At 40.4% G+C, this 15,545-nt stretch overlaps 1 protein-coding gene across 5 annotated transcripts in view; it reads right to left on the bottom strand.

The window, feature by feature from the left end:
* Positions 1-3,956: 3,956 nt before the first annotated feature.
* The window catches only part of MYOM1 (myomesin 1), a 110,419-nt gene continuing 98,830 nt past the window's right edge, over positions 3,957-15,545 (bottom strand). For 2 of the 5 annotated variants that reach the window (XM_053243328.1, XM_053243331.1), the window contains 3 exons: positions 12,537-12,752; positions 10,921-11,041; positions 3,957-5,842 (listed from right to left, as the gene is read on the bottom strand). In XM_053243328.1, coding sequence (XP_053099303.1) covers positions 5,715-5,842; positions 10,921-11,041; positions 12,537-12,752 — 465 coding nt within the window. In that variant the 3' untranslated portion in view covers positions 3,957-5,714. Of the gene's footprint in view, positions 5,843-6,195; positions 9,222-10,920; positions 11,042-11,862; positions 12,753-15,545 lie in introns of those variants that run through there. The other 3 variants (XM_053243330.1, XM_053243332.1, XM_053243329.1) reach the window with 2 other exon arrangements.

The raw sequence follows: 15,545 nt of genomic DNA, 5'->3' as shown, positions 1-15,545 counted from the left end.
GTTGAAGCCTTGCTGTTGCCTTGAATAACGTGCTTATTAACATTCCCAGCACATACCAAAATCTGTGTGAGTACTTTAGCGCAGTCCTGTTCCACTTGGCACATACGTGGAAAGGCTTCCAGCCTGGCATGCCTTCTGCGCATCCTCGGCCTATATGCGTGCTCTCACATGCCAGGAGGAGGGGACCCTGTCTCTGCTAAATACCCGTAGAGGGTAAAAAGAGAAGCAACTACAACCCTGCTAAAATACTTGCACGTGTGTTTTATAGTTTTGACTATGTTATTTGGCATTTTGGTATAGTCAAGTTTATTCCTCTTCTCTGCATTTGTATACAGTATGTAGAATGCTGCGTTGAGGCTCCATTGCACACGGTTACATCCTGATTCCACGGAGATGTGGTTGGAAAAGGGGGCTGTAAATGATTGCTTAGGGCAGGGGTTCTCAAACTTGGATCGCCAGAGGTTGCTGGACTACAAATCCCATCACTGGACAATCATTCTACAATTGTGGCAGGGGATGCGGGTCCCACAACATCTAGGGACCCAAGTTTGCAAACCCCTGGCTTAGAAATTGAGCGGATGCCCTACATTGTGGTGTTCTGTCAAAATCGTTTAACAGCCTTTATAATTGGAGTTCAAACAAAACTTGTAGTCTGCTTTCTTTACAATGAAACTCTAAAGATCAATTGATTAGAAGCCTAGACAAGACTACCAGCCACATAAGCATGTCAGGACAAATTAATGGATGTTGGAAGGGATAGTCAGATGCCCCCATTGCGTCTTGTTCGTCAGGCTACTTTCTTTTCCGGATGCGACCAGTCCATGTGAAACAGTTGCCATGTCAAACTCCTCTTTGGGGTGGCTGCCTTCCTTCATGCTAGCAGCCTTTTCTGTGTGGCAGCTTCATACAGGGCATCTTCTTCATTCAACTGTAACCATTTTTCAAATTATTCTTTAGATAGGTGGCAACATGGAAAAAAGTATATCTCATCCGCATGGTAAGATGATGCACACTATTTAAAGTGACGTCCATAAACTGTCCTCCTTCACAAACCACATCTTTAGCAAAGCCGTTCTCAAGTCACTGAACTTTAACTTGCATCCTCATCTTCCCCTGGCACCTGAGAGTCATTTGTTGTGCTCTGATCCTCCCTCTCTCCTTTTCTTGTCTAATAAACATTTTCTTGTCTGGGCAGGGACTGTAGCCCTTCCATCTTACAGTTTATTTTTCACATAAATAAATGTGTCACATAAATTGAGGTGACTTCCTGTTATCACCTTGCAGTATACTGTGAAACAGTTTTGTGTATTAGTCACAAACTGTTTAAAATCATTTATAAGTGGGGTGATTTTATTAAGTGGACTGAATTTCAGTTTGTTATAGTCCACAATCTTACTAGAAAGCAAATCTCATGGCACTGTGCAAATATGCAATAATTATGGTGAAACACTACTGAACAAAACTAGAGCTATTTGCTATATTTTGCTGGAAGGCAAAAACAATAGTCAGCCTTTGTAAACATGTTTCAAGTTTATGTTAATATGGCTAAGAAGTACATTGTCTTATCAGAATGATTATATGCCATGTCTATATTATGCTCAGCCTCACCCTTTCCCCGCATCAGCTGCTGAAATGATTTGCCATAAAGTAATTTCCATGAATACACACATAACCACACACATGCTGATACACAGACTAGATTTATAGTATTAGAACATAACATGTGGTTCAAGTCCTTGGTGATGTTTACATAGCCTTGCCTATTTACTGCACAATCCTTTAAGAATATGCTGCCATAATCCCAATGCAGATATAAATGTTCCCTGTTTCCTTAGAGTCTGAAGTGGTAGAAAGAAAGTCATCACAATAAGAGCAAAGGCCCTTAACTTATCTCTCCTTCATTCTGAGATAAGAGATAGCAGAGCTATTATTTTTGATGAATGGAGTTCACAGTATCATAGAGAAACATAGAGTCTCCTGAGAAACAGGATAGTAGTTTGATATCCTGGCAATCTTCATTTAAATGAAGTAGGGGGTTATCTCAGAATAACAGTTTCTGTTATCTGAACAGCCCTTAGAAATGCAGAAGAACCTCTTCTTTGAGCTGTATCAAAGCTCCCTGTATCCATTACAGTGTTGTATCCCTTCCTGACCATCTGATGTGCAGGAAATCCCAATACATTGAGCTGATGGACAAATTGTGGCTGAGGCATTATTATGGTGCTAGACACATTATTGAGCCAAAGACATCTGCCACTGATGCACAGCTTGAAGAGACAAAAATACATAACACTTCCTATTTTGCAGATACAACAAGACTCAGGGTCAGGAAAGTATAAGACTAGAGATGGAAAGGTACATGGTTTAGAACATAAGAACAGCCCTGCTGGATCAGGTCCAAGGCCCATCTAGTCCAGCATCCTGTTTCGCACAGTGGCCCACCAGATGCCACCAGAAGCCCAGATAGGAGTTGAGGGCATGCCCTCCCTCCTGCTGTCACTCCCCTGCAACTGGTACTCAGAGGCATCCTGCCTTTGAGGCTGGAGGTGGTCCACAGCCCTCCGACTAGTAGCTGTTGATAGACCTCTCTTCCATGAAGTTATCCAAACCCTTCTTAAAGCCATCCAGGTTGTTGGCCGTCACCACATCTTGTGGCAGAGAATTCCACAAGTGGATTATGCGTTGTGTGAAAAGGTACTTCCGTTTGTTGGTCCTAGATTTCCTGGCAATCAATTTCATGGGATGACCCCTGGTTCTAGTGTTATGGGAGAGGGAGAAAATTTTCTCTCTATCCACTTTCTCCACACCATGCCTGGTTTTATAGACCTCTATCATGTCTCCCCGCAGTCATCTTTTTTCTAAACTAAAAAGCCCCAGGTGTTGTAGTCTTGGCTCATAAGAAAGGTGCTCTAGGCCCCTGATCATCTTGGTAGCCCTCTTCTGCACCTTTTCCGGTTCAACTATGTCCTTTTTAAGATGTGGTGACCAGAATTGTACGCAGTACTCCAAGTGTGGTCACATCATAGTTTTTTTAATAAGGGCATTATAATATTAGTCGTTTTATTTTCAATCCCCTTCCTAATGATCCCTAGCATGGAATTGGCCTTTTTCACAGCTGCCACACATTGTGTCAACACTTTCAACGAGCTGTCCACCACGACCCAAGATCCCAATCCTGGTCAGTCACCGACAGCTCAGATCCCATCAGTGTATACTTGAAGTTAGGGTTTTCATCCCAATGTGCATCAGCTTGCACTTGCCAACAGTGAACCGCATTTGCCACTTTGTCGCCTACTCCCCCAGTTTGGAGAGATCCCTTATTAGATTCATCCACCTCAGCCCAAAGCAGATTTCTGATCTATTTTATCTGTTAGGTGGATTAATCTAATAAGAAAACATGTTATTGATTATATACTGTATTTATTGCACAGAGTTCAGAGTATTTAAAAATTATCTCCTTTCATCCTCATCGCAGCCCTTAGTGGTAAATAATTTATATTCCAGATCATTTGGTTTTGTTCTTTTAAAGGAAGATTGAAGGAAAACAGCATGCTTAAGAGTTCTTTCTTAGTGAAGGAAGAGGACTGCAAAATCCAGGTCCTAAAAACAAAAACAAGACAGTTTCCAGCTGGCCTGTGTCACAATCAACATACAATACTAGATTGCATCCAAAGAGCAACTTAGGCATGTCCAAGAGAATATTTGACTTCTTCCTTTTAAGTAGCAGATCCTCATGCTATATATATTACAAACAGCTTTTCCTTGGTTTCAAAAGAGGTTTCTCATGCAGCATTGTGGAGGGGAAGACTGTTCTTAAAGAAATGCAAGCCCAATTCTCCCTTGGGCATGCAGAACTAATCATGTAGTTCTTTGGATCCAGACCAGTGTTGACAATGGTCATTTAAAACACTATGAAGTTAAGTTATAATACTAGTGGTACTCTACTCCTACAATAATAATTTTTAAAAACCCATTGTTTGTATTTATATGATTGCAGAGATTTTAAAATGAGCAGCTCTTTTGAGCTTTAATGAAAAGGGGGTTTAATACATACATACAAGCATGCATGCATACATACGTACATGGGCAGAAAGTGGGAGTTCATCTTATCATACCTATGGCTTCAGTCAGCTTGCAGATATTGCATTATAGGGTCTATACACACATTAAGCATGCAGAATGAATAACTAAATCATCCTGCTTGATGCTGATAAGCTATTTATATAATATGAATGCATGGGAATTTCAGCTTTTATTTACTGGGAAATGGCCAACCAACTCTCTCAAATGCTGCAGTAATGCCTGTCTTGTGTTTCTGGGGCTTGTGCCAATGGACCACTTTCAGTATTACAGCCCTGTACCAAAATGTAGACTATAAAACAAGCTAAAATGATGGATATTTTAAAACATATTGTTTTAAGCTATCTCAAGACTTTAGACCTGACTCATGAGGTTTTAGTATTTGGATTTGACAGGCACCTTACAACTCTATTTTATGATACTTCAGAAGATTTGGGTTTATTTTAGAACATTGCTTTTTTTAAAAAAAATTTAAATCCATATGGCATAGATGCTCTATTTGAATATTTGTTTTTAATTACATCTCAGTTTCTTGGTATTTAATGATGCATAACAGCCATAATGTAAAAAACATGCTATGTGAAATCTTGGCAAGCACACAATTATATATCATTTTTGCAATCCTTTCTATGTGTCTAAAATTAGGATGTATTCCCATGGGCTTAACTCTGTATAGAACTGAGCTGTGTGTTAGCAAAGATACTCAAAGAAATGTCTTGACAAATATTGTGTGACAAAACCATGACAAATCAAGTGTACTACTAGTTCCCAAAATACTGCTTTCACCCCAAGTGTTCTGAGGCTGTGGTCAAAGAGGCTTAAATTGCAATCTGAAGCACATTTTCTTTGAAGTAACATGCACTGAAATCAAGAGAATATTATTTCAAATAATATAGTAATATATTTAGGATCAGATTGCCAATAAATTTTAAGCTAAGACTTTACTTGTGCACAACAGAGTAGGGATGTGCATGAATGGTGCAGGTGTGGGCAGGGTGGGGAGTGGTTCCCTTAAGAAGCAGATCCTTACCTGCTCCACTATTGCCCCACCACTTTTCCAGGCACTTGCTCTAGCAAAGATTGCGCATGGCTGGGATGCTGTTTTTTGCAGCCTGCACACACGGCACTGGCACACACATGGCATGCGCGGCAGCCATGTGCATGCCAACACTGTCCTTTGCTAGAGCAAGCACCGTGCCCAGAAAAGCAGCAGGACGGCAGGTAAGGAAAAAGTGAGAAGGTAAGAGCAGATAAGGAACTGCTTGCCTGCTTCTTAAGGGATCCGCTCCCCGCCCCACTGAACTGGGACGCCCAAGGACCTGGATTTTTAGGACCTGAATTTTGCAGTTGGCTGTGGGTGCCCAAGCTGGTTCAGCCCCTCCCAAATTAGGTACCAAACCAGTTTGTGCACATCCCTACAGTACAGGTTGTAAATCTGTACTGAAAATACAACTTTCTTCCATTTGGCAAAGCAAGCAACAGTCACAAAAGTGGATTGACTAATACTGCGTAAATATATCCAAACTGCTATAGATTTCAAAAGCAACTACCAATTTGAATTGGATAGGAAAGGGCTACTTTCCATTTAACAGTTACTTCGGTTCTTACACATACCTTACATATATAGCTGTATCCTAAGTGCTTGTAGTGCAAGTGGAAAAGTTTCTGCTTGTGCAAGGGATAGGGGTGATTTTTGCTGATTTCCTCTTCCCTCTACAGACATATGTGCCAAAAAACTGCTCCTGAGGGTTGAGGATCTTGCCTAGAGAAGAATGACATGTAGCATGAGGGGCTGAAGCAGGAAGAGGGGGGATCAGTGAAAACGGGGGAAATTGTCCCTCCCCATTGCATGAGCAACAAGAGTCTAACCTAACTTACAGGGTTGTTGTGAGGATAAACATAACAATGTACACTGCTCTGGGCTGCTTGGAGGAAGAGGGGATATAAATGTAAACAATGATTATTATTAATTATGATGATGATGATGATTGATTGATTGATTTGATTTGTAAATCAAAATGGCTCTTCCAAAATGCCCTTCCAAAATGGCTCAGGGCAGTTAATTATAATAAATAATAAGCAAAATATCTTTCACTAAGAGCACTTACAATAAAGTCCATTAAAAACTTTTACATGTAGAAAAGCATGAAATACAGATAGTGTGTGGTGATCACACATACAGGAGTATGATCATCACAGGGCAATCTACATACACAATTTCTGCTTTTTCCTACATGGTAGTGGTTTCAATATAGGAAATCTATTATAGATTTTGAAGAATTTGTCTGTGCAAAATAAAGTCAAACTTCCCAATGACCTACAGATACATACAGGAGTATGATCATCACAGGGCAATCTACATACACAATTTCTGCTTTTTCCTACATGGTAGTGGTTTCAATATAGGAAATCTATTATAGATTTTGAAGAATTTGTCTGTGCAAAATAAAGTCAAACTTCCCAATGACCTACAGATACCAAATTCTACATACACAGTCCTGCCACTGAAATTAGTGGAATGCACTCCTTTTTAAACCAGAATATGTTTGCTGAATGGGTTAAACATTTTTTGTATTTAATGCAAAAGCACTGAAGATCATGATCATATTTTAACTTATTGTTCAACAAATTTTTAATGCTTAGTAATCAGATCAATAATTCACAAACCTCATGCCCAAGAGAAACAGAAGAGCTTTCTCAGATTCAAATTTTCTATTATTCAAATCCACCATATATGGTAATTAATCAATACAATGAATAATATTTGAAGTTGAAATCTTACAAATTTCAAACTGTTCTTTTGCTTTCCTTTTGCAGCACATTAATACAATTTTTATTGCATATATTTAACTTCTTGAAGTTTCCTATATGTGTAATCTACCCAAAATTACTTCGATTGCCCGATGACAGGCCTCACCTACTCATATGTAATATTTAAAATAGTCTACAGTCACAACAGTGGCCCTTCTGGCCAACTGACAACCTTTCTGGCAACAAGCCTCAAATCCACTTTATTCGGATTATTTCTCAACAATGTTTCCTGAGATCCCTTACTATATACCATAATTTTTATTCTACTCCATTTCCTGGCCAACATGTCTCCAAACACAGAAGATACCATGTGTAAGAGTCCCAGGCAGTCTGGCAGGCCAATGCTTTGCATGCTTACTTGGAAGTAAGTACCATAGTGTTTAATTGCTCCTACTCATAGGTAATAGTGCGTGTATTGCAGGGTGGGTCTTGTATGTACAAAAATATGCTCCACCACTGAACTAAGACCCATCACATCCTACAGTGACCAGGCTGTTTTTGAATATAATATTTTTGTACACATAGCACTTCATTATATGGCTCCTCTTTCACGCTTCATTGGGGACTTAGATCTGTTTAAATACTGGCAGACAAACACAGTAGTCCATGGTTCCATGAAATGTTTTGTCTCAGTCATGGTCTGTTCAAAGCAGAAAGAGCTTTTAGAGTTAACTGAATCTCCTTTTTGGCTTATTTGGCGGGTAATGGGGGAAGGGTAAATCTGTGTTCTCAAAACTTGTTCTTAAGCTAGATCCTATTAGGACATCGACACAAAACACAGCCACTAACTAGCTGAAGGCAGAAGGCAGAAAAATCTTTGCTGACAGCTAGTACAATAACTGGCTTTCATCAGAGAAGGTTGTTTCCAGCTACACATAAATGTGCCTGAGAATACCAAAGATTATTTAAAGAGCAGAATCATTATTGTCTGTCAAGCTATTTGGAAAGCAGAAAGTTTTCTCTCATTCCACCTTCAATCTGACCATTAAATACATATATTTAGAGATTGTTAAAAGTGTGTTTGTTTATAGTAGCTGACATGAAGAAAGTTATTCAAAGTAGCCCCGATGAAATAAAATGACAAGTAACTTGTCCTTTTAACTTCAATGGGGCTACTTTGAGTAATTTTTCTTTTCAGGTCAACCACTATATATTAAGTTGCCCCAGTGTCTGGTCTGGTATGATTTTATATATCATAATAAACTAATAATAATAAGTTAATATAAATAATTGCAATTATATTTTAAGTTTGACATGTGGGAATGAATTTAATATTAAACAAGTCCATTGCTGCATCAATATGTTTCTGAAAAGTGGTAGATGTATTGCTACCTGATGGGATTTAACATATGGTTTCTATCATTCACAGTGACTTACACAGTGCAGAAAGACATTTCATGTACTTGGAAGCAAACAACTACATTAATGAATGAAATTAAATTAGGAGATATAAAATTAGCAAGGTGATGTACTTTATTAGGGGTACTAGCCAACCCCGCGCAGCGCATCTGTGCACTCTTTGAGGCCATCGGTTTCCTCCCCCCCCCCCTTCTGCCCAGTCTCCACTTCCAGGCTCAGCCGCCTCTCCTCCCCACCGCCACTTCTGCCCCCCCTTTCTCCCCCCCGGGCCTTGCCTCTGCAGCTGGGCTGGGCCCACCACTGCCTCTGGCCTCTGCAGCCAGGCCTGCCACTGCTGCGGTGACCAATCCTCCTGGGTGCACCTCAGTCAATCAGGCGCGTCTGCTGCCCAGCCAATCAGCTGGGTGCTGGGACGCACATTCCAAGGCACACCCAGGAGAATTATATATATAGATTCTATTTGTGTGGGAGTGTGTGGAATTTTGCATTACATGTAGTCCTATCAGTAAAATGGAACTCTCACACCACCTGAAGTTATTTCCATAAAAATTTCCTATTTTGTATCCCTTATTCTTTGAGTTCAAACCGGTGATATGAAGTGAAAATATATCAAAATATATAATGTAGCATGCAGTGGAGATGTTAAATGAGAAAGTGCATTTGTATTACACCATAGATACAGTACACTGGCATGGCATAGCATAATACCCCAATAACATAACTCATTTCATAATAAGAGCAGTATCGCAATAGTGATCCATGTGCAGCATATTTTCACATAGATACTTTTCTGCACCAGCTTCTCTTCATGAGTCTCAAGAATTGACTGATGTGTGCAATCTCTGCTACTGTGAACGTTCCCATGATCACTGTAGTTTGCCAGCTGTCTCAATCTTCCACAACTGGATTTTCAATTGGATCAGGCATTTCTTCTGTAGCAATAATCTCTTTTACTTGTGGCTTAATGAAATCTTTTTAAAGAGAAATCATATATGTATATAAAGCAAAACACACACACACAGTGTTAATTTGTATGTGGAAAGATCTAAATAAATATTGTTTAAATAGTGGCAAAAATTATGCCTACTTCTCAAGGTGACAAATGGTCATGAGAATAAGGGCAGAGAAAGGCCCTTTCCATGGTATTATGGGCCATTCTCAGCTGCAACACTACTACCATCATGAGGCAGCAACCAAGAAGCAAGATTGGATTGACTTGGCTCTCCTTCTTGATTGCCCTGTGGCATTGTCATGGCATCTCAAGGTGTGACCCATTGCTTGCAGGACAAGAGCCTCCTCCTGGCTAACCTCTACATAGCCCATCAAGTGATAGGCAGTCTGTTAAAACATATAATGGGCCAGTTCATACAAGGGTTCTAGTGTTGGTTTGACAGGAATCTGAGATCTTTGCTGTGTGAATGTAGGATTTTTTAATCAATCTCTGGCTGGCAAAGTGTGCCAACCCAACATGGAACTGACATTGTTGAGTCAACTTCAGATTCTGGTAATGGGTCTCAGCTTCATGTCGGTTCCCTGTCAGTTGGCTCAATGCCAACCAGAGATCAGCAAAAAATCTTGAGTTCAGGGAGCACACGTGTGTTGGGGATCTCAGATTCCTGTCAAACGGATGCTAGAAGCTCTGTGTGAATCGACCCTGTAAATACATTTATATCAGTCTGTCTCAAGTCTTTCTATATTTTAGAACTTTTACAGAAATAAATCTGTATTTCATCTTACGTTGAAATTATATAACAAATAACTTTCTGGAGATTATTGCTCATTTAACCATGTTAAGAAAAAAGCTGTCTTCCATATACAATATTGAACACAGTGATCCTTGGACATTGAGAAATGTCAGATATTTGACATAGACATTAATTGCTATTCACATGTAAATTTTATTGTTCAAAGCTAATTTAAGGAAAAAACCTGGCTGTAATAGTCAACTAGATATACATCATGATGGAGATTGGTAAATGCACTTTAGCCTCTTTAAAGTCTTTTTTAATACTTTTAAAGAGAGTCTGATTTGGGGGAGGGTGGGTTACCCTTGCCTCTCCCACTTATGGCAAATGCATTTGGCTACAGAATACAAAACCTAAAGCAGGTTGAACCATCTGAAACCTATGAACCATCTGACACCATCTCCTTGAAGTGATTCATTTTGAACAAACAAAATATGAAAAATTTTCAGAATAGTGCCTGATAAATCTATTTAGAAAAATCTCTGGATGGTTTTCGTATCATGGAAAACTTGGCAGCTAATCACTAAAATAAAGGCCTGGCCAACTACATGATGACATATAGGCAACTGTATGAAAAGTCACTCTTAAGAAAACAAAAGCCTTTTCCCTCCACACAACCCTTTTACAGTATAATGAAGCAACTAAGGACACAATCCAGGTGCAATGAAGCATTTTAAAATCACTTATTTCATTGTGATCATTAAACATGGAGCAAACCTCCTCCCTCTGAAATCAGTGCAACTCTAGAGTAGTTAATTTTGCCTGGATTGTGCTCTAACAACATTTTGAAAGATTGTTCCAAAGTTGGCAGGTTGTTGACATGGGAAAGTACCTGCAGGTTACTTTAGGAGGAAATGATCTGCATGAATCTTTAATTACATATTTTTCTTCTCAGAACTGGATCTGTGCAACTAAACACACTTACCTTCTTTATCCCTTGAGGGATTTTTCTTTTTACCTAGAGCTACTATATCTAGATGAAGGTCCTGCACCTCAGCAACAAGTGTCGCTAAGCCAGTTTCTTCCTCTTTAGGAGATACAATCAGCTACAGCAAAGCAAAAAACAAAGATTGTGCAAGCAAGAAGTGTTGGCATCCAGAAATCTATTTTCACAATGGCCATAGAATTATTTGCAAGTTGTGACCAGGATCCAAAGAGATGAACTCACAAGTATTAGGGGGTTCAACTGCAGAGAGGAGGGGGAATAGGCTATGCACGCTTCCTTCTTGCTTGAAGGACAGCCCGCACAGCCAATCAACTCCGGTTATAGCAGATAGTCTCCAGTTCTGCATTTGCTCGTAACACTCCCAAACTCAAACCTTGGGTATGAGCAGTGAAACTTACTACAAACAGAGGGTTAACATTGGAGTTTGTGGAGCACAACCTCAGGCCACTTTCCAAATGGGACCAGAGTTGCACGCGATCAGACATCATGGTTTGGCAACATCTGGCCCCTTCAAGTCCAGTTTCGCATTACATGTGAATGCGGCCTAAACAAATAACTCTCAGGCCCTGTAACCTGCTCCCACTAGGTAGAGTGAAGTCCTCTGACTCTAAACTGCCCATCATGCTTAGAACAAGCCTCTAGACAAGAATGACCAATAAATAGCTAAGAGGTCTCTTAAGTATTGAAAATTACTACTAAAATGCCTACTATTCTACTTTAAAATGTTCACATTTAAAGTTGATGGAATGCGTAAGTAACTTTTGTAGCAAAAACCAAAGCAGGCAGAAGTTAGTGTAGAATAAATTGAAATCTCCCAAGTGCTGAAGTAAAGACCAAAGTGAAGATTATAAAGCCAAAATGGTGAAGGAGGAATTAGGTGAATATGAGCAGTGAGCAAATAAACATGACAGATAAACCAGGTGAAAGGAAAGTGTTTTGTTTATTTCTGAATAATGAGGAGGGTCAAAGTTTTTCATTGACATTAGTGTGTATTAATATCATTGCAACACATACATTTGTTTGCTTTAACATCCACTTTCTAGTACTACCCTACAGTACACACATTTGATACTAAATTACCAGTTTGATCAAATCTAGATTCCTGGTAAGAAAAAGCACCTCCAGTAAACCATGGCCATTACTTGTCCTTTCACTCCCCTCACTGTTAGTTTTCATTAAATGATTCAGATGAAATGCTTGTGACTTATGGACACTTAGACTTACAAGAATAGCCAAACTACAGTTGCTACATGGCATTAATGGTAAATTGGCCTAATTTAAGATGGAAGGCTGAGATAAATGTGTTGAAGTGAATAAGGCTAAGATAAAACATATTTCTGTAAAGGTGGGGGGAAGCCTTTACCATTTTACTTAGTATATCAGAAAGCCTTAAATGAAGTGAGTGGAAGGATCCAGTTGTACCTCCTATGCATAGGCAAAACAGTCTACACACACATTATTAAAATGGATAGAATTCTCACTCTCCCCAACAGTTGTCCTCCTTAGTTTTAGCTTCGTGCTTTCTTTTTCTTATCTCCTTTACCAGATTCTGGCTGGGGGATCTCAATCCCTTCCTCAGGTATGAACACACTTACAGTGAAATCACTTGTCTCTGTGCCATACTGGTTTTTCACTACAAGGCTGTATCTCCCTGAATCAGCTGTACTGACGGCAGTGATGGTGAAGCAGGCATGCTTTCCAGATTCAACTTTCAGGATGATATGGTCATCTCCCACCAGAAGCTTTTCATTCTTCAGCCATGAAACCTCTGGGACAGGATTCCCCCAGACACTGCATGTAAGATTAAGCGCCTGCAGAAACACACCAAAGGATACAGCTATAAATAAATTTCCTAAATATTTATACTTCCTGAATATGCTGTTTTTAACATGTCTTCTATAACAAAGCATATACAGATACATATCCAAGATTTACATAAATTGATGTTATGCTAGGAAGGTAAAGAAACAGACTTCTGAATTAAAATATTTCAGTTCTTTACAGACTTAATCCTCTTCTTAATAGTCATGGTCATCACTAACTGCACACTCATTTTAACACAAAATTAGATATTAGGATTACTTTAAAAATTGACTTTGTACTAAACAATGGTCTGTCTTGTTTTATTTTAAAAATCTTTTCTATAATGAATGCCACAAAAATGTTTGCAAATCTGTCTTCTAAATCCCAACAAAAATTCATGATACAAGAAAGTTTTCATGCGATGATTAAAGTTAAACCCTTAGAGAGATACAAGAAAGCTGTGGTCTGTAAGAATAACATATCCCTTACCAGGATCCCCAACAAAGTATCTAACCATATCAAATGTGTGTACTTAAGTTTGGGGACGAGGGATAGACTGGGACTTTTGCTGGTGTACTGATCACCCCGCTGCCCAACAGAGTCCATAACGGAGCTGACAGATTTGGTCTTGGGCTTGGTGTTGGAGTCCCCCAGGCTTATGGAGGTGGTCAACTTCAATGTTCACTTTGTGACCAATTTGTCCGAGGTAGCTCAGGAATTCATAGTGGCCATGAGAACTATGGGTCTATCCCAAGCGGTCTCAGATCTGTTATGTTGCTGGTCAAATGCTTGATCTGATCTTTTGCTCTGATCAGGGTGTTGTTCTGTGAGTGGGGACTCCTGTGAGTCCCCCATTATCATGGACAGACCACTATCTGTTTAAGGTTGGACTCAGAATCACGTCCCACCTCTGCAGGGGTGAGGGGCTTATTAAGATGGTCTGCCTGAGAAGGTTATAGGATCCAACAAGATTCCAAGAAGCCTTGGAAGGAATTAGTTTTGGCTCTGCCAGTGATCTTGTTGTTGCCCTGGTTGAGCACTGGAACACAAACTCACTAGGGCAGTTGACATGATCGCTCCTAAGCGCCCTCTCTGACCCACTTCAAAATTGTCCCCTTCATATATGGAAGAACTATGGGAGCTGAAGTGGCAAGGTAGATGACTGGAGCGTAAGTAGAGAAATTCTCTACTCGGATCCGACAGATTACAACATAGAGCGCATTTGAAGATCTGTGCTCAGGCAATATGTGTGGCAAGGAAGTGATTCTTTTCTGCCCATATTGCATCCACAAGCTCATGTCCAGTGGAGTTGTTTAGGGTTGTGAGAGGGCTAATACATGCCCCTTCTCCCTTGAATCAGAATTTGGAACCATCAATTACCTGTTGTGATGTTTTTAATAAGTTCTTTGTGGATAAAATCTCTCATATTCAGGCCGATGTAGACCTCACAATTATAGCAGAGTCTAATGCAGAGGTGACCAGCAACTCCTCTTGTGTGGTTAGGCTGGATCAGTTTCAGTTTGTGACTCCTAATGATGTGGATAAACTGTTTAGAATGGTTCGGCCTATCACCTGTTCTCTTGACCCTTGTCTGACATGGCTTATACTATTGTTCTCTACTGTACTTATTCTGCCCGGCTCCCAGGAGCCTCCCTGTTTGCAGTTGCATCTCCAGGCTTGGAGATTGCGCTTTGGATATGCTCAGGAACTGCACCGCAATGTGAACTCTCACATGGGGATAGGCCACTTAGTTGGCAGTGGACTTGTCACCCCTAGACTTGGCTGCAAACAACACAGATTGGAACGGGGATTAGATCCACCCCCCTCTCCCTATGCGGGGGGTACCAGGTTACTAGACTCCAGTAGTTAACTATAGCGAGTTAACTTCCAAGGCCACTCTCCTAACACCCTACATCCCCTCGCAAGAGATAACAGCACTTTAAAAAAACGATTATGCCAAACAGGAAGAGAAAGTAGATAAGGTGGTGTAGCAACAGCCCTCCATCACAAAGGAGTTGTCAGTGACGTAGGTCTAGAGGTGTACCTATTGAAACTATTTATTGGACTACTGAAGAGTCCTTCCCAACACAGATATCTTGGATGCACCCACATAGATTTTCATCACAATCAGCCTTGCACACAAAAGGTGATCCCCACATTGTTACACCCAGGAAGAACAATCAGACACAATGCATTCTGTCTAGGCCCATCCCGGCCCCTCTAATCAGCAAAATACAACAGTAAGAATGTGCCTCCAAGGCACATTTTGTGATACAAGTATTCCTAATTCCATGACTCAGTGTGCTTTCTTGTACTTGCAGCTTGAGACTACAACTGTAAACCATCTTGGTGCTTCCTTGTATATTCCACCGTGTGTTATACTTGGGACTCCAACCAGCAACCTTCGCGCTCCCTCATATGCTATACTTGGGACTCCACTGGGCACTGTGTTTGCCCTCCTACAACCTAGAAAGAGCTTGAAATCTCTATCTGGATCGGTCCTTGTGCCAATCCATCTAGCTTGCCTCACAGGTACAGAATGTGACAGCCAGGTTGGTCTCTGGGTCATCTCAGAAAGACCATATTATTCCTATATTAAAATAACTACAGCGGCTACCAGTAAGTTTCCAGGCAAAATACAAGCCCTATCCCCATAGCTCATTGAGATCATCTGGAAAGGTTCATCTGCAGTTGCCACCAGCTCAGCTGGTGGCTACACAGGGACGGGCCTTCTGTGTTGCCATCCGGAGACTCTGGAATGCGGTGCCTTGCTGAAATAGGAGCAAGGGACCGCATTCCAG

This window comes from Hemicordylus capensis, chromosome 4, assembly GCF_027244095.1.
Source record: "Hemicordylus capensis ecotype Gifberg chromosome 4, rHemCap1.1.pri, whole genome shotgun sequence".
Lineage (NCBI taxonomy): Eukaryota > Metazoa > Chordata > Lepidosauria > Squamata > Cordylidae > Hemicordylus > Hemicordylus capensis.
This window is presented reverse-complemented; position numbering and strand designations above follow the sequence as displayed.